Raw genomic sequence first — 23005 nt, 5'->3', positions numbered from 1 at the left:
TGCCTGCTCGCAGTTTGACCTTTGACCCCCCCCCTCTCCTGTCAGGCTCACCTCGTCGCGTCTATCATGTGATCATAACACTGAATTGACAGAGGGACAGAGACTCGGCTTTCACATTTGTTCCCTTTCATTCTGAGAAGCAGACGAAGAGTTGTGTGAGTTGACGAGGAAATCCGTCCAGATCACGCCGCCCCGCTGGGACGACCAGGAGGGGAAATCCGCCAAAAACTTCCTGTCAGGAAGAGAGAGGACTTCTCACAATCTCTCTCTCTCTCTCTCTCTCCCTCTCTCGGCAGACAGACCTCATTATGTTATTTGCTTTTCTCAGTTACTCAGTAGTAGTGATGAAAGAGTTTTCTTTTTCTATCCGTACATCCACTTTGTTTAAATCATCCAAGAAAGACAAAGAACAGTTCCTCAACAAAACCCTGAGCACGTAAAGAAGAAAAGTAAAGCATCCTCAGGAGAGGGAAGATGTCCCCCGTCCTCAGACAACCTGATGTGCCCTCGGAGGGAAAAGGCAAATTACAGATGATTTTTATTTGACATGCAGTAATCCCACTATAATAACTTGAATCCAGGGTTTGAATAAATAAGAGGCTATGTAACAGATAGAATAAGCCAAACAAACATTCCCAATAATGGCAAAAATAATAGTATATTGTTTTATTATGTCATATTAAATAACTGTTTAACTTCCAAACAGTCAGAATGTTTAAGGGGCAGGGCCCAAGAAAATAAATAGGGCTTCCCAGAGGGCACTTTATCATGTTTGATCTGCATATAGTAGTACAAGAGTGTGTGTGTGTGTGTGTGCATACCATAGATCGTTAGTGTGTGACAAGTTCACTCAGTGTGACATTCCCGTCTCAGATTGTTAAATTGGAATCGTTTTCTCCAGTTTTTCAAAAGTAAGAAGCAAAGATTTGATGAAATGTCAGAAAAGTAACCATAATTTGTGAAGTCGGAAGTTCATTTTCTTTCTTTTTTCCTCACTGGTTGTTTGTCTTTTGTCTGCTTGGGTGTCCCAGTCCCAAAGTTGGAAACCAGTGGCCTATAGGAGCTGCAGTCCATGTACAATAGTCACCAGAGCTCTTGACGGAGGGAGGGAGTGGTGTTACTTTAACTATTGTGACTTGAACGAGTGCTACTGTTACAACTGCTGCTGCTTTGCCAGGACTAATACAGCTACTACTTGTCCTGCTGCTGGTACAACAAGGGGAGTTGTAGGAAGAGATGACCTCTGCTGGGAGGTTCCTACTGTGCCAGTTTCTGTTGTGTTTTTTTTTTCTTTCTCTTCCTCGATTAGAGAGGAAAAGACGTGACGCCAGCAGCAGCTCCAGCCTCTCTGGCTGCTCTTTGCTTCGTAGGACACTGAGCTGAGAGTTAATTTGTTGGCTGTAATTTGTTTGTTAGTTTCTACATTACAGGGTTTGTTGCCTTCAGGCTGAACATGAGCAAACAATACTGCTGATAATCCCAACTCTGCGTGGATCCACCCTTTAGTTGTTTTAGGTTTTTTTTAAACTTTTAATTACTTATATTTTTCCGTCTATTCACAGCAGGTAGCGTTCAGTTTTCCTATTGCTCCTGGAGTACAAGTCTATTGTTTTCTGATAGTTTTTTCCTGCACAGAGGATGTTGTTATCTGTGTGTTTTTTCCTGTAGCGAGTAGAGCTGGTTGTGAGAGGAGAAAACTGATGTAAAGATCCGACGCTGCCTGAATACGTCCCCTACTTTTTCTGCTGTTTCATTGTACTGACTGAGGAGGACGCCGGGTTGGTGGATTAATTGTTCCCCCTGGATGTGCCACTGTGAGCCATGCTGCTGCTCCTCCTGCTGCTGCTCTGCCTGCAAACTTCACTGCAACAACAGGTATCACACCTCCAACTCCATTACACTGAGATACTGTACCACCTGTTTATTCTCTCAAGGTATTTTTTTTGCTTATTTCTGCAGAATCTAAAACCATTTTGTACACAACTTTTCACCTAATGAATGAATGAAACGTTGTGGATCATATGGACTTTTTAATAAAAGTGAAAAATTCAGGTGTAAATGACTGTTTGTTGTACAATACCAGTAACTAATACAGTGCTGACAAAAATACAATGTAATGGAAGTGTAAAAGAGTACTGTAGCAATTCATGATCATACTTCTGCAAAGTTGGAGGACTCACATGAGACAGATGATCATTAGAGGCAGCGACATGCTGACATAGTCTCTAGAATAGATCAAACTTTATCCAGACTAAATCTTTCAGCCGTGTTTGCGGCTCTGTGCTGAGCTACAGGCTTCTATCAGCATGCTAACATGCTTGCAACAAGTGCTGATGTTTAGTCATCCAAAAAAGTGAAAGGATCTATGTTGTCACTAACGCTGGTGGAAGTAAATCTAAGAACAAATGGCTGTGCATTAAAAACAGGGTTGTTGCGATGCAGCTGCACCATCTTCGAAAAATAAGTTTCTGCACACATAAAGAGAAATGTTGAGAGAAAGTGATATCAGATTGTAAACATTGGTCGTGCAGTCACAGATTTCCTCTGCTCCCTCAGACTGCTCCTCCTGGTCGGTGTGATGTCTCACAGAGGGAGAGCCTGTACACCTCCTGCACTTCTTTGGCTGCCTGCGCCACCAGCAGCTGCCCCCATGGCTTCAGCAGCGTGAGCGTGACCAACTGCAGGTATGTGACGGGTTACAAACACACAGATCTTTTAAAGTAGCACATGATTGTTTTCACCTCTAATGCACACGCAGACCTTCAACGTACTGGAGTCAACTGTGGCTGAGTTGTTCACCTCATGTTCACTGTGTGTTGCAGTTATGTGGTGCAGATCGGTGGCAGGGAGACGGAGCTGGAAGGATGTCAGCACCTGTGCGTGAGGAGGTACATGCAGCCACGATGCTGCCCACAGCACTGGGGACCTCTCTGCCTCTGTAAGACACACTAACACACAAAGAGTGAACTCACATTAAACATGAGTGAAACCTAGACCCTATTTTTACATTTTGTTGATGGACTCGCTTTTCCAGTCTACTGAGGCCCACAGCGCTTTACAACACTTGTCACATTTACCCATTTTACACACACATTCATTCACTGATGGCAGAGGCTGTCATGCAAGGTGCCAACTGCTCATCAGGAGCAATTCGGGGTTCAGTATCTTGTTCAACTGAACCAAGAATGCTTCGGCACGCAGCCAGGGATTCGAGCCAGCGACCTTCCGATTACTGGACGATCCGCTCTACCTCCTGAGCTGCAGCCGCCCCACGTTTTGCTGCCTAAATGACTAATAGCTACAAAAAGATTTGCAATTGGTCTAGTGGATCGTCTCAGCCGGCAGCTGTGACACAGCTTGTAATGGCTGCAGTGTAATCCTTTGGGGCAACTGTGGTAATAATACAAACTCAGAAATATTTATTTTTTCCATAACTGCATAATCATAATAACATCTTTTAAGTAATTCTTTCAGCAAAAATGGCAGCCAGGCGCTCTCGCTCTAACTTGATGTTACAACCTGGCTCAGAAGGTCGCAAACAAAAAGGGCGACCACACAAAGGCAAACATTTTAAATAATATTTCCCTAAATCAGATTGATTAGACCAAATCTAAAGCATCTCTAAATGAACACAACCAAACTAAAACCGTGCTGGTCGGGAGCACGGGAGACAGAGAGAGAGCAAGAGGGAGATATCCTGCCGTCTCTTGCTTTTCTAAGTTTTCTATCATTGTAAACTGACTATATAATATAGTTAAGGTAGTTATTTATTTAGATAATGACTATATCTACATTGTCAAGAAGAGACAGAGAATAAGCTGTCGGACAGGACACTGTAAGCGCCATTTTCCAATTGTCTTTTAATACAAAACAGTTCTGCTTATGGCCAAAGCTTGTCTTTGTTTGGCTACATTTTTAAAACATGAGTCGTGCAGATAAAGCTGAAGACTCATCTCTGCTTAATGCTTTTTCTCTTTACACTATCGGGCTGAGATTAACCAGACATTCATCTCACAATCTGATGTCCCTCAAAACTGATACCGTACAGTTTGACACATTGAGACCTCTCTCATTATTATCTCACACAGTGTGATGTGACATAGGTTGTTACTAATACTGATACTAAGTGCTTTTTATGGTTGTCAAGGCCAGAGAAAGGATGCGGGCCAACCTGAGTCCTCGTCTCCCACAGCCGCTGCCTTTCAAGTGGCTGGTGGGAACGTGACACGATGTCCTCTAGTCTGTCATCACACTGTGCACTGCCTGCTCTCAGCTTGGCATTGATCTCATTTAGGTTAGCATCTAAAAGCAGACAGAAGTAAACTAAAATACTTCAAGGATAAAGGTTATTATTCACTGTCATCATGGTCTCAACAGAAGAATTCCACTCTATATCTGCAGCACTTTCCTGCGTTTGTGTTTCCTTCCTCCTCTCTCTCTTTCTCCTGCCGTCTGCCCTCAGACTAATCAATAGGACAAATGACAACCCTGTGACTGGGACACATGAACCTGCAAGATTGCAGTTACAAAATTGAATCTTTTAAACAGTGAATAGTGATCGTTTCTAATCACCTGTTCACCTGTCTGTCTCTAGCCTGTCCCAGCTGGTCAGGGAAGACCTGTAACTTCCATGGAAACTGTCAGGATGGAGACGTCGGTAACGGGACCTGCGTCTGTGATGTCAGTATCCTGTCTGACTGTCTGTCTTTGACTGTCTTGCCTGTTTGAGTTAAGAGATCAAAATGTGTACAGGGACATAACCAATGTCATTTACATTCCTAATTGAGAGGCTTGACCTCAGCTCAAGCTCGTCTCTGACAGGAGTTTTAGATGTTTTTTGGTGTATGTTTGGTGTGTTTCTGTTATTGTGTTTGGGTGGGGAGGGGACACGAGGGAAGCTGGAAACATTGTGGGTTTGTAGGTTCAGATTGTTGACATATTGGTGATACTGCAAAATGATAATTAGAAAACTTTTCTCTCTTTAGGAGGGCTTCACAGGCTTTGCCTGTCAGGAGTGTAAGAATCCAAACCTATATGGAGACAGGTGTGATAAAGGTAGGCTCTCTCACTCCTGAAGTTTCTGGTAAACATGTGGTCTTAAAAAATAAAAGAATAACACCTCCAAATTTGAAGACTACTGTATGTTTAACAGCTGCTCCACAGTTGTTTGACTGTTTGTGTGTCCGTCTGTACAGTGTGTGACTGTCAGCATGGAGTGTGCAGCAATGGTCCAGAGGGTGATGGACAGTGTTTGTGTCAGCCACCGTACACCGGGACACGCTGTGACCAAGGTGAGACCATGACATGCTGTTTTTTTTTACATAAACCAGCTGTGCAGCTGTGAGTTCATAGTAACAATTGAACACAAGCTATACGATGTTTAATTGTTGTCCACACTGAGCTGCTGTTGTGTCTGTGTGTTTGGCAGTGAGTACCAGTACCAGGTGCAATAACTGCAGCCCCTACTCGTACTGCAAAGGAGAGGGAGACGCTGCCGACTGTGAATGTTTGCCTGGATACAGGAAGAGTCCGCAGGGAAAATGCGCAAGTAAGCGCACAGCTCGACAGCCATCTCCAATTCCTGTTTGATTTTATCCCAACGTTTTAGTTTAAGGTGTCATTCATTTGGTCCATTTGTCCCATTTGTGTTATCATGCTAATATTAGCATTCAGCTCAAAGCGAATGAGGCTGTTCTTAGCCTGATGAAAGTTAAGGTAGGTCTGAGATTTTAGAGCTGAGATTAGGTAGTCTGAGATGTCCTGAAATGGCCACCATACACGGGATAAATCGATAGCAACAAGAGCTTTCCTGTGGTGCTAGACTCAGGACACACTTTCCATTTGGATCATCAGCTATTAAACAACTTTCTTTTTAATGAACACAACAGACGTCTAGTCGCGTTTTATCTGTGATTTTATCAAGTTTTGATAATGCCTCTAAAGTCCAGAACGATTTTCTTATATTTTTGTACAGTTGGTCTAGATCGAGAACCAACTCTAGAACCAGAACTACAACTAGAACAAGGTTTCTTTCTTCCTCTCTCTGTCCGTTTAGAATCAGAACTAGAATCTGGACCAGGACTAAATTTAAAATCCCTAATGAACGTGGTTTGTTTTTGTGTTGAGGTTTCAACTCATCTGGACTGAGTCAGATCTTCCTTTTCCTTGTCAGGTTATTGCTCGGCGAGGGACTGTGACGTGAATGCCCAGTGTTCCTCACAGGGGTCAAAGGTCAGCTGCGCCTGTAAGCCCGACTACCAGGGCGACGGCAAGATCTGCGTACCCAGAAACCCTTGCTCTGAGAACAACGGAGGGTGTCCCATCAACTCCACCATCTGTGTCTTCAAAGGACCCAACAAGGTAAGGACACCTAGAAAGGCAGGACGAGGACACGGACTATAACCAGGACTAGAATGACCATCGGTACCAGAAGAAGCAACAGAGAGAGTTGATGTCTAAAATTCACAAGTCCGAAATCAAAACCAGAGTGAAATCCTGACACTGTTGAACCTCACTGTGTCTCTGTCTGTCTGCCTTTCCATCTGTCTTTCAGTCCAGCTGTGAGTGTATGTACGGGATGTCCCCTGTAGGTGGCAACGCTGCGTTCGGTTGTCAGCTGGTCTCTGCCTGCTCAGCGGACACCTGCGACCCCACAGCTGTCTGTCAAACTGAACTGAATGGACAACCCAGGTCAGACACACCAACAGTTCTCTGTAGACACAAGACTAGAACTAAACAACAATTAGAGCCAGAATCAAACCCAGTGCTGGTGTCTTTGTCTTTCTTTGTCTGTCCCTGTTGCTCTTTAGCAATAGAACCAGGTCTCTGTTGCTTTTGAGACCTCTCTAGTCCTAGAACCAGATTTTTATTATCTCTGACTCTCTACAACTACAACTAGCCCCATGTTGAAATCCACGAGCAGGTCTAGAACAACACCCGGACTCCAAAACTCTTCGTCTTCTCCGTGTCTCTGTTTCTTTCCCTTTTAGAAGTAAACAAGAACCAGAGACGAGCACTAGAAGTAAACACAGATGTAGTTTTTCAGAACCGAGTCTAGAACCATTGATAGAACCAGGTTCTAAAACCAGAAATAGAACATGGTTTCTCTGTGCCACACTGTTCCTCTCTACAGCTATAATTAGGACCAGGCTAAAAACCAGAACCACGGCGAGGATAAGATCAAGACTCAGAACAAATTCTTATCCTCTGTTTCTTGCTTGTTCTTCCACCCTTAGAAATAGACCAGTCTGTCTCTCTTGTGCTCTCTAGGACTACAGATAGACCCAGAACCAGGACTTGAACCAGAATTACAACTAGGTTTCTGTCTCTCCCTGCCACAGGCCAGAAACCAGAAAAGATCAAGGACTAAATCTAGACCCAGAGCCCAGACTAGTGTCTTTGTCTGTCTCTAGAACCACAGACGCTGATGCCAGACACTGTTTCTCTCTCTCTGCCTTCAGCTCTTTGTTGGTTTGTGTGAATGTGTGCGCATTATAGTGTCATTAATTCACCCCCATCTCTCTCAGGTGTGCGTGTGATGTGGGTCAGATTGGTGATGGCCGGCGTTGCTATGGTAACCTGATGGAGCGGCTGATGGAGCTGGACAGGAGTGGGAGCCAGAGAGAAAATCTGACCGGAGCCGTCGCCCTGTTCGGTATAAAGACACACAAATACGCTGAAAATAATGTTTGACAAAAATGAGACTATTGAAGTTGATTATTCAAGTTAGGGCTGGGAGATGTCTGCTCGATCGGCATATGACGATGTCTACAGTGAAACGTCGTGATGGACGATGACGCTGTGTTTATGAATGCGAGGCAGCCTGTCCCCACAGTGTTGTCACAAGGTAGCAGTTGCACGGAGACGTAACGTTAGTGCACTGAGCAGCAACAACTTTTCATTTCCTCTCCCCACATATCACAAACAACAACAACTCTTGCCCTACGGCAACTCTGAGGGGACACGCCTCTTAATTGTGCTCTCTGGTGGGGAGTTAGTGATTTTATTTGAGAGCAATTATTATTTTCCTTTCATGATTTTATTTTGGAAAGCACAATTAGGGCCCTTCACAGCTTTCCAGATACTTATTAGATAAACGAGCGATAATGTGGGTCTAACTCTGTTTTGTAGCAGTATTGTGAAATAGGAATAACCATATTTGTTCGACTTGTTGTTACCGTTGGAACGCTTCGCTCTAAATATGAACCATTTTTACATTTCCACCTCAGGTCAGGATGTCTGTCTGTGTCGTTTGTTTCTATGTTGAATCTTTTCTTTGACCTTTGCCCTCTTTTATATGTGTGTGTGTGTTTCAGAGAAAGGCTGTTCACTGCTGCTGAGTCACAACGGACCCTTCACAGCGTTCTTCCCTCTGCTGAAAACACCTCTGACTGTAGGTCACCTGTCTGTCTGTCTGAATATACTATTTCCAGCATTTTATTTGAATGATTGCTTCAGTGTTGCTCAGCACAGACACACACGTCTCCTGGATTTCTGTAATTTTGGTGAATGGCTGTAAAGTGGTGTGAATCAGAGCTCTTTCAAATTCAGATCAGTTGGGGACCAAACGCCACTTTTCATCTCAAACTGATCCAGAATGTAAAACTGAACAGATTTGAAACAGCTGAACGTCTTTTCAGGTTTCTTTAAAGAGTAATCTTTAGCCTCAGCTCGGTAAGTGGAGCCCACAACAGCTCTGTGATTGGATGTTTCTTACATAAATGCGCTTTGGGAGTTGTTTTCTCTCCCTCAGTTCTTCAATAAGGAGAGTTTTGTGTCCATCCAAGTCTCGAAGAGCTCCAGCTATAATGAAATTAACCACGTCGTTACTGCAGAAACCCTGGATGCTCAAAATAACTCACACTTCACTGTATTGTTTTGTCTGAGGTGTTGCTCCCCCATGCTGTGGGATATGTGACTCACAAGTTTAAACTTTTCAGTCATCATCAAGCTGCTTTGCACATCTGATGCCTCCCTGTGTAGCCGGCATCCATCTGTTTGTAACTGCACGTCTGAACGTACCACAATGCCGTCCTCGTAAATCATCAACACGGTGAAACAGCATCAGCAGATAAAGCAAAGAATGTCAGATGATATAAATTACAGTCCTCTCCTGTCGCCTCGTCCCATCCCAGTGACACACACGCACACACACACACACACACACACACACACACACACACACACACACACACACACACTCAAACACTCAGCTCGTGCTGAAAACAGACAACTAGTGACAGATGGTCAGTACAAACTAGAACAAACAAGAGTGTGAGGCCTCTGGGCACACACACACACACACACACACACACACACACAGAGTCAACCTGACTAAAATCTGAAGTAACCATAGAAACCTGAGTTAGAAATTTAAATTTTCGATGCGTAAAGCAAGAATTCAAAGAGAAAAATGTATAGAAGTGCCTGCAGACTATAAAAGAAAGGTGTTTGAAGGTTTCCGTCTCAACTTGATAAAAAACAAAAAAAGACTTGTGACTTTGACTCAGTAGTTCTGGTACCGGGCTGAACAGCACCGAATCTTTAGAGTCTTTGCTTACAGAACTTCAATCATCTCTAGTTAATTTGACTTATATTTTCTAATGAATACTACTGGAGCCTCCACAATCACTAGTTGGGAAGCCTTCAAAGCATTGTGTCATAAGAAAGGAAAATAAGTCAAGTAGTGAAACTGCACCTTTAGACCCCCCTACTTACCGTACTTTGTTCACACCTTCGCCTCTGACTGGTTTACAGACGGAGCTGCTGAACCTGCCCCAAAGAATCTGAGCAGATGTTGTTTTAAATGGTGGCAGCAGTAGCCAAAGATTTGTTCACACCTCTATTATAGGGAAGGAACAAAATCAAATCAAAGAGGGGTTAGGGAAGGTTTTGTCTGGGATCTGTTTAATCCTGGCTGAGTCTGTCTGACGTTAAAAGACCCAAAAACCCTGCGATCCCAGGTTACATCACGAGTGTGTGTCCTTGTGCATCCTAGGGTGTGTCTCAGAATCATCAGGGCTTTCTGTTGGATTATCTTCGTTTCCAGCTTTATTTCATTTTCCAGTTCTTTAAACATTTGCACAAATAAAGAGTGCAGGTGTCTCCTCGGTTCCTGGTGAACAGCTGTAACGTACAACACACCTCTAATAGGCCGTTTTCACCAACTAGACGGTCGTAAATCACCAATAAATATATTACAGATTACTGATATACTTAATTACATTGTCTCTTCAGGGTGTTAATGAAGAGCTGGTGTGTAAAAACCACTTGATCCTGGGTCAGCACCTCTACAAGAATCTGGAGGGACGAGACTTCAACCTGTACGGAGGAGCCAGGCTGAGGACCAAAGACAACAAGGTAATACCTCCTCTCCAGAAGTCACAACCATGTTAACAACCATTCAAACTGGATGTTACGACACAAGACGAAGCTGCATGCTTGTTTCTTCAGACAAGTATAAGATTAGGACTTGCAGTGTTTTGAAATATGGTTTTCAAAGGGCAGTGTTCGATCTTTGATGTGTGGAAACTAAGGAAAACCATTTCTTTTTGACATCTTAAAAAAAAAAGAGTATTATGATTGTATAGCAGTCAAACTGAAGATGGAAAAGTCCTCATGAGGTATGAATGTTCAAACTGTCTAGATAGTTGAAGATCATTAGAAGTACAGAAACATCAATGTAAACTGTCTTTTTTACTTATTTTTTATTGGTCCCCACAATCAGACTGATCCAAAGAAGCATAAGAAACTGCACAATGTGCTACAGAACATTTTCATTTCATTAGTTTTTGTCCTACTCTCAACATAAATTAAGTAATACCACCCTGCTGCCTGGGTTTGCATCACACAAAGAAAGTAAACATGGAGTCTAATGGTATCTGTAAAAACATCACGGCTTTCTCACCATCATCACCACTGTACTTATCATAAAAGATCATTATGCTTAGAATCGGTATTATCTACAATGTGATCATCATCCACCACTACCTGCCACCACCTTAAACTTAATAACAACTTAATCATCATGCCAGTGTCAGTCACCCCATTAATCCCATCATTTCCCAAGTTTAAGTCTGTAAATTAGCAGATTTGTTAAGCAGAAAAAATACATTTACATACATACACTTCTAGCATCATCATATGTAATTATCATAACCTGGAGGTTGTGGAAAGGTATGATACCCATCACAGTATAAAACATTTCATTTCATTATATCAATAAATGTATAGTATTTTTTTGGAAACTCACTCAAAGGGTAACTCCACAGATTTTACACATTAAAATGTTTTTTTTAAACTATTACATATGTGAAAAAGAAGTATAAATCCAGAAGTATAAAGCTGCATGTAATCTGAAAAATTGCCACCAGTGATGTCACTCAGCGGCTAAGTTGCATTGTGGGTAATGTTTCTCTGTGACAGCATTACACCCAACGCTATCATAATAATCTCTACTTGGGCTTTTCCACCGTCACGGAGACCTTCACTGGTAAAATCTTCAGAGGGACGTGATTCTCGGTGTAGATGTACGGAAACAGGATGTCAGTGAAGGTGTGTGTGAAGGTGTGTATGTGTGTGTTTGTGTCAAGATCGGAGAACGACAGCTTTCCTTTGTCAAAGTCCAGACGTACTCTGATCTTCTGGAGCTTCTTCGTCACTGTCAAATCTTTCTCGGGATCTGAATTGGAGAATGCTGTGAATTTGCCGTGAGAGAACATAATTCTCCACAGTCCAGACTGTAGGCGTCCGTTCATCAAGACGTACTCTCCCAGCATGCCCACTTCCCAGTCCTTGTTGTCTCCAACCTCAACGTCCCAGCTGTGAGTCCCTGAGTTAAAGCCTTCAGAGCTGTGGACGCAGCAGGAGAACTTGGTCCTCTTCGGGTTTTTTGGAAGCAGCTCTTTCTCTCCAGATCTCACACTGGTCAGATCTTCAGACAGGATGAGTTCTGGGTCGGCTGTGTTTGGATCCAGAATCACAGGAGTGTAGGAGACCAACTTCTTCATCTTGTTCCAGATGTTGAAGGTCAGGTTGCCCAGGTGTTTGGCCACGTCTATCAGAGCTCCTGAGACCAGCTGTGGATCATCCAGCAGGGGGCGCTGCTGGACTCTCTTCACTGCAGCCTTGTAGTTTTGCAGGAATGAGACGTCTTCAGCTGTCAGCTCCCTCTCTGTGGCTTTGATTGTGACTGACAGAGCTGCTATCTCGCAGCTCAGAGCCTCAGTTTTCTCCTTCATCATCTGACTCTTCTGCTCCTCTTCCTCCCTCAGAGCAGTGATCCTGGCCGCCTCCTCCTCTTGTAGAAACTGGTGAAGGTTCCTAAATTTTTCCTTAATCTGCCTCTCTGTGCATTTAGCCTGGACTTTAATGTATTCTGCAGTTTGATCAAAGTTTCCTTTAACTTGTTCAAAGCGCTTCAGTTTCTCCTGTAAGGGTTTCAGGGATTTCTGGAGCTCCTCTTTGTGATCTTGTGCAGCTTCATCGATGGGTCTGAATCTGTGGTTGTTGTGTATTTTTGAGTCTCTGCATACGACACACACTGGCTGCTGATGGTCCAGACAGAAGAGTTTGAGTTTCTCAGAGTGCAGACTGCAGACAGCCTCAGACTCTGCTGATGCTCTCTGATCCCTCTCCTGTAGAAAGGCCTCGCACAGGTTCTTCAATGCCAGGTTACGAGGTGCATCGCTCCTTGAGTGTTTTGTCTTACAACATGGACACTCAAATGTGTTTTTCCCCCTCCACCACTTCTGCAGACAGTCCTTACAGAAGCTGTGGCTACATGACAAGACAACAGGATCTTTGAAGATGTCATGGCAAACAGGACAGGAGAGATTGTCCTCTGATCTGGAAGACATTTTGTCTCTGAGTTTAACTGAAAATGCAGCAAGCAAACAGGGAAGTCGGTCACTATAGAACGGTCTTGAAAGTTACTTTCACTTTTAGTTTTGGCTCATCCAGTTTCTTACGTAAACTCAGCAGCAGGCTGAAGTGCAAGTGCTCAGTATTCCAGTAAATCCAGTGTTCCCTCCTGCAGCTGTCCTCTCTCAGTAGACGTCGTGGTTTTGGTGTGAATCTTTCAGTGTGTCTCTCAGTATGTGTCTCCTATCAGGAACAAGGAAGATGTGTTTCCTGTTTGTCTGTGTTGAGTCTAGGAGGGGGTGGAGCTTTGTTACGACATTTCTCCTGACTGCACTTGTTTATTATAGCGTCTAGGTCTGTAGTCTGTTTTCATCCCAAGTTATTGCATGTTAAAGTACAAGTCCAAGGACGTGTTGTACTTCTGTGTCAACATGACTTCCAAAGTTCAATCAAGTGAGAAGTCAAAGTCTGCCTAAACTTTCACAGGTTAAAATCTTTTGCCTTAAAATGTTCAAAACCTTCATCGGAGTTGTTGTCCTTTTGCTATGATTATTTACTATTCATTTTTCCTTAGTAAAACATATCCGAAGTATTTGCCAGAAATTTAAGAAGAATTTGAGAAAGAAAAGATGGATGGATATTTAATTTGATTTTTCTATATATTGCTCTCCTGACATGATTTTTTTTTGTTTCAGAACAAAAAATAAAATGGAAAAAAAATTGCCCTCTGCGTTTCCTCCACTCGTTTCCAAGTACCACTTATTTAATACGCTGGAGACAGTTTTCATTGGCGCTATGTTCTAACAAAGAAATAGTCCCTGTGGGAGATCATAAAGGATTGTTTGATTCTGTGTCATCGTTACTCACTGACCTTCACACTTCCAGACTACCTTAATAACGAGCTAAGAGACGACATTGGCCATGAGTTACACGCGTTGTCTGGTGCCCTCCTGTCTGATGACACGGCGATAGAAGAACGTATGAAACACTGTTTAAAGCTCAGCGAATGAAATAGCGAGGCCTAGTCCCTCCCTTTACTTCTGAAAATTATGTACAGAGGTAAATGGCAAGAGACGAACATTTCTTTCATCCTGTTGTTGTCTGTTTGAAGATGCTGTCAGGCACATTTTCACTTGGAAACACTTGTTTGGAAGCAGGTTATCAGCCTAAACCTGGCTCCTCATTTCCACAATGATTAAGTAATCAGATAATTGTCTCAATAACCACAACATACTAGTGCTTATAAACAGTTTATCTGTGTGTGGTTGCTTTAGAGGTTCATCCTGATGGACAACCCCAGCAGACTGTACACTGTCATCCAGGAAGACCTGCCAGCAGCCAATGGGATCATCCACATCATCGACCGGCCAATCACAAACACACTTTCTCCTGACAGATCTCCTCGTGATGAACAGGTGGATTAAAGGGTCACTTCACTAAATCTGAAAAACAGACAAAAATATAACATCTACTCAAGTGTTAACTAAAATACTAGATGATTTCTGGAGTGTCACCTGCATTAACACAGTGCGCAGTCTAAGTTTATATCTTCACTCAGGTGATTTTACAGCAGATAATGAGAGTCGGCCATTTGATCATCTTCTCTTTGTGTCCAGTTTGCTGATAAGACGATTGGAGAGATTCTGACCAAGGATGTGAAATTTAACCGCTTCCTGTCTCTGGTTGATGTGAGTATTTTGTTCTGGCCAGCACACAGGTGTTTGTTTTTAACCTCACGTGAAAGGATTGTTTGACAGTGATCGTCTAATCAAAGCTTAGAGACCATAACTAGGCACAGCAGGTTTGTCAGTATTTAAAAAGTTTTGAGGTTTGTGTCTCTTTTAATTCTCTAAAGCCAGAAACATAAGAGCAAAAGTGTTTTTATCTATGCTAATGTGAGATGCTAATGTTAACATGACAGTGTTATGTCTGAGGACTGCACGACATTACTTTATACACCACGCTGTTTGTAGCAACACATCATGTACTGTATGTACGTACGTTAGCTTGTAAAAGTCTCCTCAATATACGCAACGATGGCTAATTGTTTTCAACAGGTCATCTAGAAACATTGAAAATTCAGCTGGAAACATTTCAATCAACTCATGGAAGTAACATTGCTTAATTAGCCAGCTAAGCTACAGCTGCCAGCAGTTATCATTTTAGCAAAATCCTTGGATTCTGGCTTTAAGTGAGAAGCAGCGTTTGATTATTTCTCTCTGAAATCAAGGACTCGTTGTTTTTGAAACGCTAATACATGTTTTGAAGTTCAAATCCTCCACTGCTCGTGTCAACCGCATGTTGTGGGAGAATGAAATGATTGACAGCCATAGAAGCTGTAACCAAGGAGGCGTGGCTTTGCGAGCAGTCAGTCGTCAGACAGGTTGTAGCCAGCTGTAAATCAGATCAGATGCCAGATCCTTGGCTCTGATCACACACGATGTCATTGTGTGCGTTTGCAGAACTCTGGGTCACCCCCTCCTCTTCGGGGTCCAGGACCCCTGACTGTGTTCGTCCCCACCAACCAGGCCGTGGACCGATCCAGAGATGGCAGCTTCTTGTACATGCTGAGCGATGTAGGTGTTGTTAGTATTTATGTTTTCATGTATTCATTGTATTTGTGATTAGTGCAGATAACATACAGGTTACTTTAAAGGTGCAATATGTAGTTTTGGAGAAGAATTTTAATATTTTGACAATATTAATGAGGTAATAATTCAAATTAAGATTTTTTTTTTTTCCATAAATGAATAAACAAGCTGTTCTCAGAGGAAAATAAGGTCCCCAGAACCCTGTTTGAAGCTAGAAAGGTGGCAGGGTCCGCCAAATATAAACAAAGTAAAACGGTATGAAACTGTGTTGTCCTTTAAGGTCAGTTTGTTTATTCAGTTTATTCATGAAGACAGAGTTTGTTTATTTTGTTTGTTTAGGCATAAAAACACCAATGAAGATTTTTATTTTCTGATTTAAATGTTTTCCCCAAAACTCCAAAGTGCACCTTGTTAAAGGCGTCTTATGATATCATTATTATTTTCTTATTATCTGAAACACAATGCGCTCAGCTCCAAAACCATTGGTTCCTATTGGAGATATAAATCTTAAAGATGTCTCCCAAATATTTTTAACAGGCTTGACAATATCAACAACTTCACATCCATTTTAGCTGTAATTATGCGATGTGAAGGTGCTCCGGATATTTATATTGATGTTCTGCTCTTTTTCAAGGCCAAACATAAACTTCAGGAGCTTCTTAGACACCATGTTTACTCCCAGGCTGCGGTAAGACTCTCCACATCTGTCCTTCCCTTCTACTTCTGTCTTCTTTTCGGTCTTTTCTACACAGGATGAACCCTTTAGATTTGATTATTCTACGACCTTTCCTTTAACGTCACCCTCAGGACATTTGTAGCTCCACCGCTGATAAGTCCTTAAGAATAACAAAACTCCCAAACATCAGGAAACAAAACAAAATAAACCTTTGAGTTGATGATCATTTTTTTTCTGTCCATAGCTGAATGTCGATTCGTTGGCTGCTCTCCCTCGAATTCAGACGATGGCCAATCAGATTGTCACCATCACTGTGTCGGATGATGTAAGTGTCACACAGTTGTCTCTCATAATTAGACTTTTTTTCCCCACACGTTAGCAGGATCACATTAACACTAGGTGTCCATCTCTTCCCTGTCCAGGGTGAGATCCTATTGGGCGAGAGCGGCATCCATCTGGCGAGCACCAACATTGTGGCGTCCAACGGGATCATCCATATGATTGACGGGATTCTCTACCCGCCCTCCATCCTCCCCATCCTGCCTCACCGCTGTGATGTCACTGAGAGCAAGATCACCATGGTGAGCAGAGGGAGGCTGAGAGTCACATCAAACTCTGAACAAACAAACAAACAAACAAACAAACAAACAGGGGAGAACAGAAACAGATCATTAACTAGTTACTACAGTGGCTAATGTTAGTTTGCTAATTTATATTTTACAGATAATGTTGTCAGATGTTTGTCCTGGTGGAGGACATTTGATTTGTTTTGGCAGGTAAAATGGTTTCAGGTGGTTTTGGATAACTTTGGCTGTTTCCCCCAAAGAAAAGTTTTATTTTAGATCCCAATGATTTGAGGCAATGATCGCCCAAATAATGTTTTTGGCACTGATGGGTTCTATGAAGGTTGTTTTTGGTGTCTTTTATTATGATTGGCAGGATAATTGATGTTGACTCAGCCAAAGGTATGAATAACATTTGTCTTCAAAGTGTCGGATTCTCCTCATCTGTGAAGAATCTTCTTAAAACCGTATCCTTCTGAGGTTTTTCTTTTTTTGTTTCCCTCTACAATGTACAGCAGCAACAGGTCTTCAATACAAATGCTCCTAAGCTGCCGACACAGATTGCACCGTGCGTGCTCGGCGCCGCTGGACGTTATCGTTCATCAGTGTGGACGCTCTCATTGTTATCTTTATAGTTATTTTTATATGCTAAGAGTTAAAGCTGATACTCATTTTTTGATATTCAGTGTGTTTGTGTGTTTTCAGGGTCCCTGTGTTCACTGCAGTTACCTCTATGAGACTGAGTGTCCAGAAGGTACCGTTGAAATGGTAAACACATTGTTATAACTGCAACGTTTCTATTCTATGCTGTTCTGTTCTATACATCCCAGGAGGGGTCGTATGGCAGATGGAAACTATTGATGGCACCATGAGACCTTCAGAATATAAAGACTGAGGGTTTGAAAGTGTAATGGTGATATAATATGTTATGTTGGTGTCAGAAAAATAAAACACTCTAACACCTGTCCTCTCAAAGCAAAGTGACAATCATGGCAAGGTATGACAAAGACACTGAGAGCTCTCTGACACCAGATGTTAGTCTGTGCTGTAAACCTGCTGTGACAATTTATTTTCCCAAAATTACCAGCGTTTATTTGATTCAGTTTAGCAATTTGTGCACAGAATTTCCCACAACATTTTTTTCTCTACCCTGTGATATCTGGTGGGTAGCATAGACAAGAACAGAAAGCCAACACATCTGTGTGTTTGTCTCCAGGAAAGTCATCAGATTGGCTGTGGTTACACCACATCTCCTCTCAGACCAACACTGAGTACAGGCTGTGCCAAATACTGCAACGCCACCAGAAAGGTGAGAGTGAGTTCAGTGAACACTTCATCAGCAGCTTTATTTGTTAGCTGTCTTTACCATGTTGACTTTACGATGATGACTGAGTAAGTACATATGAACTGGAACACACACGTGTGTGTGTGTGTGTGTTTAACAGGTAGCAGAGTGTTGTAAAGGTTTCTATGGTCCGGACTGTAAACCCTGTATCGGAGGATTCCAGCATCCCTGCTACGACAAAGGAACGGTGAGCAAATAACAAAACTCTTCTGTCACTAAAGCCGTGTTTCTCAACTGATTTGTTTAATTTATTTATTTATACTATTTTTTTTTTTCTCTCTCACATGCAGTGCTTTGACGGTATCCATGGCAACGGCTCATGCAGCTGTCAGTCAGGCTTCACGGGCGTCGCCTGCCACATCTGCTCGGATCCGTCCAAGCACGGAGACAAGTGTGACCAAGGTAACGGCTCCTCCTCGTTAACAGCCGGAGACCAGCGTGACAACTGTTTTTAGATTGAGCATATCTCTTCACATGTTCAACCATATATAACTCTATAATAAACACTTACACAAACACACTTTCAGAGGGAGATTTTTGTCACCTGTTAATCATTGTCAGAAGTGACAGCTGTTGAGTCCGTAAACACCTGTACCAAATTTAAACTCCCCCCAGATGACAGGTGATAAAACTATACGCCTGGTGTGACACTATTGAATAACTTGAAAATGTCACATGATGTGTGTGTGTGTTTGTGTGTGTGTGCCTGCATGCAGAGTGTACCTGTGTCCACGGTGTGTGTGACAACCGTCCAGGCACCAATGGTGTGTGTCGGAGAGGTTCCTGTTCGGAGGGCTACCAAGGGTACAACTGTGACAACACGGCTACGCCCTGCGACTCTGACGGACTGTACGAACACTGTCACATCCACGCATACTGCATAAACACAGGAATGAATACCAAGTAAGATACTCCCTCTACTGCAACTGCCTGCGTTAATTTGCCACCTGATTTTTATTCTTTTAAATCTTTCAACTAGTGTGTGTGTATTAGTTTGAGTCACATTTTAGTCATTTTGTTAGTTTTAGGTAACTAAAACAAGTTAATTATTCTTTTTAGTCTCATTTTTGTTGAGCATTTTGATTTAGTAAACATACAGCCCTCACCATCTTGATGTTGACAGAGTGCCCATATCACTCCTAGTGCAGTATTACAGCAGAAAACCTCAGTGAATCCAGCTGTCATCACAAACTCTGGCTGTTTGAACAGAGCCACTCGGTCCTCGTCATATCGGCTGATATTGTCGCAGCCATGCGTCTCCACTGCCGAGCTAACCTGACGCACCAGATGGTTTGGTACAAAAAAACCATCTGGGAAGTCGTCCTTGAACATTTTTGGAATAAGGTACTTGGCAGATGATCGGACAAACCATCTGCCTGTCATGGGCTGACTTCTACAAATCAGATCAATGGTAGCGAGTTGATAAATCAAACTCTTGCCAAAGCCCGTCGAAAGTCGAGTGCAGACTTCCCTCCACGTCCTTTTGTTTCCCAGTGAATTTCACCCTGCAGTTGTGTTGTGGTGCACCATTGTTGTTTTTGAATGTCACTTTTTGCTCACCAACAACTGATCGCTGTGTAGGTGAAGCTTCAGGTGAGCAGCCAAAATTTCAGACAAACCGCACCAACTACACAACCATTTATACATGTCGCATGCTCATGTGACTGCTGCCGACTGCGTGCTGAGATGATCCAGCTTACTGTAATCATCCTTTACCATGATTTAAAGGAGCATTCAGCAGTTTTCTGCGGGGCTTCACAAGTGGTCAACACCAGTAACTCCTGTCACCTCAACAGCTGGTGAGTTTGTTCATCAAAAATCTGTGTGTGTGTTGCACCAGGTGTTTGTGTAAGGATGGATATGAGGGTGACGGTCACGCTTGTTCTGCCATCAACCCCTGTCTGAAGAGCAACCGAGGAGGCTGCGACACCAACGTAAGACTTACTCTTTATGTGTGTGTTTGTCTGTATTGTCTGTGTGTGTTTGTATAGTAATAACTGTTGTGTTGATGAAGGTTCTCAGTCATCCAGGTCGTTGGTATTAGTGCTGTATCGTAGGCAACTGGACGTGTTTCAGTTTCTTGCAGACGTTTCACCTCTCATCCAAGAGGTTTCTTCACTTCTAACTAACAGGAGGGGAGTTGCAGGCTTTCAAACTCTGAGTTTCAGAGTCGTTTCAGAACTAAAACTCAAAACCATGACAGTCCGACTAGCAACTTAACATCTGCTTCAAACATCAGCAGTATTGGATATGGAAATGGATTCATCAACAGAAATCAAATGTATAATATAGATAAGCTGCCATTTTCTGTGTTGTTGTGTTGTGTTGTGTTGTTCAAAGCTGTCTTCCCGTCTTAAAACATCCTCTCTCTACAGGCAGAGTGTGTGTACAAGGCTCCAGGCAGCGCATCGTGCACGTGTGGTAGCGGTTGGACAGGTGACGGGACAGTGTGTGTGGAGATCAATAACTGTGAGTCGGACAGTCGAGGAGGCTGCAGCCCCAACGCCAACTGCAACCACATCGGACCCGGACAGGTCATTTACTAAGAATTAATGATGAATGATAAACTGTTAACTAAACAGCTTTTAACACTTAATAGCATCTTCTTTGTGCCTGTTTTCTGTCTCAGTCACGTCTGCCGAGCACTCCTCGTCTTCCTGAAGAGAAACTGCCATTATCTCCTTTTGTCTATACGATCAATAAAGTGGTTACTATTCAGCTGTCTGACTGTAAATATCGTGTCCGTGTGTCTCCAGAGTGAGTGTGTCTGTAAAACGGGTTACATGGGAAACGGCATCGTGTGCGACCTCATTAATCCCTGCAGCAAGAACAATGGAGGCTGCCATCAACTGGTAAACACACACACACACACACACACACACACACACACACACACACAATGTTACTTTTGGATTACCTTCATACCAACCATATGCAAATAAAGACAAGAAATATGACAGGAAATATCAATAAGATCAAGTGTGTTCAATCTTAATACAATTCTTACTCAGTAAACACTTGGGTATTCGATGTCTCTCGAGATCAAATCGATGTTTTGTGAGACTCGTGAAGTGTTTTTTACCAAATACATCTGCAGTTTAATTATTACCTATTTTTTCTGTAACCTTTTTTTGCCTTCTTGTTGAAGTGCTGTTGCAGAGATGAGACTGTCACAGCTGACTTCCCAAACGGGAGGTGCAGAAACAGATAAGAGAGGGAGACACACTGAAACAAACTTTCAGAATAAATGTCTCTGGATTTCCCAGAATATCATCAAGAGAATATTTTGTTTCTTTCAGGGGGTTTGGGGGGTCCTGTTGTTGGGTGTGGGATGCACCCTCAAGGCAAATGTAGAGGAAAGTCGGAGAGATTTCTGGCCTCAGGCAAAATCTTAGCTACATGTTAGAATCCGGTCCACGGCTTTATAGTCTCTTTGATCCGACTGTAGCAGCGGGGGTCTGCTTTGTGTGTGTGCGTGTCGGAGACTTGAGTTGATCTCCAGCTAAAATAATCAAAGGAATAATTTTATTTCCTTCACATCCTGCTGTTACAACGTGATCTTCACAAGACATTTATTCTCTTTATTGGGGTGAAGGGCTGCTCGGTCTGGCAAGTGTCAGATTGATACTTTTACTATCGAGAGGTGAAAGGGCCGATTCAGTGAGACACTCGTCTCCCTGTCAAAACAAATCTGTCCTCCCCACAGAACTGAGAATTGTGGGTAAGGCTGACAGTCTCTGCATAACTCTGCAACTCACACCCAATCAATCTAGACGGATAAATGAAACTACAGGCAAGAGGAAATATTTGTAACTTTGATAAACTATCCCTTTAATGGCGGTAATTAGTATGTGGAGTCCAAAGCACCCACAAATTACAACTGAAGCCGTGTCCCGATCTGCTCCTGCCTCTCCTTCAGTTTTTGGTTATACTTACTCTTACCACCATTTTGGAAAATTCATGTTGCTCTTTAGTTTAATTTCAAATTCTTTTCCCGACTTTAAGAGATTAAAACTGTGGTATTTCTTCATCTGAAGGATATAATTGTGTTAATAGTGGTTGTTAGATTCAGATAATTGTTTGTGATTGCTGCAGTGTCAGTAGGTCAAACACATTTCCCATGATGCCTCTTTGCTGTACTCAGGCAAAGTGTGAGAAGAAGGAGAGTGGATCTCACACCTGTACCTGCCCCGACGGCTACGCTGGAGACGGAACCACCTGCTATGGATCATTACTGGATGTAAGTAGTCAGACCAGTATAATATAGCGATGTCTCAATCGAGTTGTTTTTCTCCCCATTTAGGCCCCTTAACAGTGTGTCCCTGCCAAGTCCGATTCAGTGTTGATTAATTATGTATCCAACAGATTGAAATTATTCCTCACAAGCTAATTAACCAAACTACTGGACGTTCTGGTTGAAAGCAATTCAATTGGTTGCAATTTGATGCATGAGAGATGTCAGAGATGTCATGTTTTGTACACTGCAACCTATATTTGTCTACAGTGTCCAGTCCGACGAAATCCCATAATAACTGTGTGTGTACGTGTGTGTTTGTAGGAGCTGGACATGGACATAAAGCTGTACAGTTTCTACCGACTGATCCAGGTGTGTATGAACCAGACTCTCTATATATAGTCAAACTAAGCAACGTTATACTTAGCTGGGCAGCCAAACTCATTTTCCCTGTGAGGATTAATAAAGTTGGTTTAACAAATAAATAACTCAGCAACAATAAAGATGATGTCTGTTATGTGTATGTTTTCAGAAATGCAGTCAAGCCGCAGAGGACCTGAGTGGGAACCTCACAGTGTTGGTTCCGTCCAGAGACGCTCTGAGGAACATCAGTACATCTTCCAATACATTCTGGACCAGCCGACACCGCCTGCCTCACTTCCTGCGGTGAGTCACATGGTGGTGCTTGGAGTTTGTGTGTAAGGATGTACAGCATCCATCGGACAGACATGTTAT

At 42.7% G+C, this 23005-nt stretch overlaps 2 protein-coding genes across 2 annotated transcripts in view; one reads left to right on the top strand and one right to left on the bottom strand.

Moving 5' to 3' along the window:
• Positions 1–1360: 1360 nt before the first annotated feature.
• stab1 (stabilin 1) overlaps positions 1361–23005 on the top strand; it is a 54237-nt gene continuing 32592 nt past the window's right edge. Inside the window, exons 1-30 of the mRNA XM_073468446.1 lie at positions 1361–1565; positions 1669–1875; positions 2557–2684; positions 2823–2938; positions 4595–4680; positions 4986–5055; positions 5196–5291; positions 5429–5548; positions 6173–6360; positions 6554–6690; positions 7527–7654; positions 8316–8392; positions 10237–10359; positions 14136–14276; positions 14478–14549; positions 15324–15437; positions 16087–16140; positions 16373–16453; positions 16551–16709; positions 17397–17459; positions 17908–18000; positions 18137–18223; positions 18327–18438; positions 18753–18939; positions 19877–19970; positions 20412–20570; positions 20793–20888; positions 22181–22276; positions 22595–22642; positions 22803–22936. Coding sequence (XP_073324547.1) covers positions 1822–1875; positions 2557–2684; positions 2823–2938; positions 4595–4680; positions 4986–5055; positions 5196–5291; positions 5429–5548; positions 6173–6360; positions 6554–6690; positions 7527–7654; positions 8316–8392; positions 10237–10359; positions 14136–14276; positions 14478–14549; positions 15324–15437; positions 16087–16140; positions 16373–16453; positions 16551–16709; positions 17397–17459; positions 17908–18000; positions 18137–18223; positions 18327–18438; positions 18753–18939; positions 19877–19970; positions 20412–20570; positions 20793–20888; positions 22181–22276; positions 22595–22642; positions 22803–22936 — 3113 coding nt within the window. The 5' untranslated portion in view covers positions 1361–1565; positions 1669–1821. The remainder of the gene's footprint in view (positions 1566–1668; positions 1876–2556; positions 2685–2822; positions 2939–4594; positions 4681–4985; positions 5056–5195; positions 5292–5428; positions 5549–6172; positions 6361–6553; positions 6691–7526; positions 7655–8315; positions 8393–10236; positions 10360–14135; positions 14277–14477; positions 14550–15323; positions 15438–16086; positions 16141–16372; positions 16454–16550; positions 16710–17396; positions 17460–17907; positions 18001–18136; positions 18224–18326; positions 18439–18752; positions 18940–19876; positions 19971–20411; positions 20571–20792; positions 20889–22180; positions 22277–22594; positions 22643–22802; positions 22937–23005) is intronic.
• LOC140998237 (nuclear factor 7, brain-like) lies at positions 11179–13040 on the bottom strand. Its single transcript, XM_073468447.1, has one exon. It carries the CDS (start codon positions 12855–12857, stop codon positions 11454–11456), a length of 1404 nt encoding a protein of 467 aa, XP_073324548.1. The 5' UTR covers positions 12858–13040; the 3' UTR covers positions 11179–11453.

Source organism: Pagrus major, chromosome 6 (assembly GCF_040436345.1).
Source record: "Pagrus major chromosome 6, Pma_NU_1.0".
NCBI lineage: Eukaryota > Metazoa > Chordata > Actinopteri > Spariformes > Sparidae > Pagrus > Pagrus major.
This window is presented reverse-complemented; position numbering and strand designations above follow the sequence as displayed.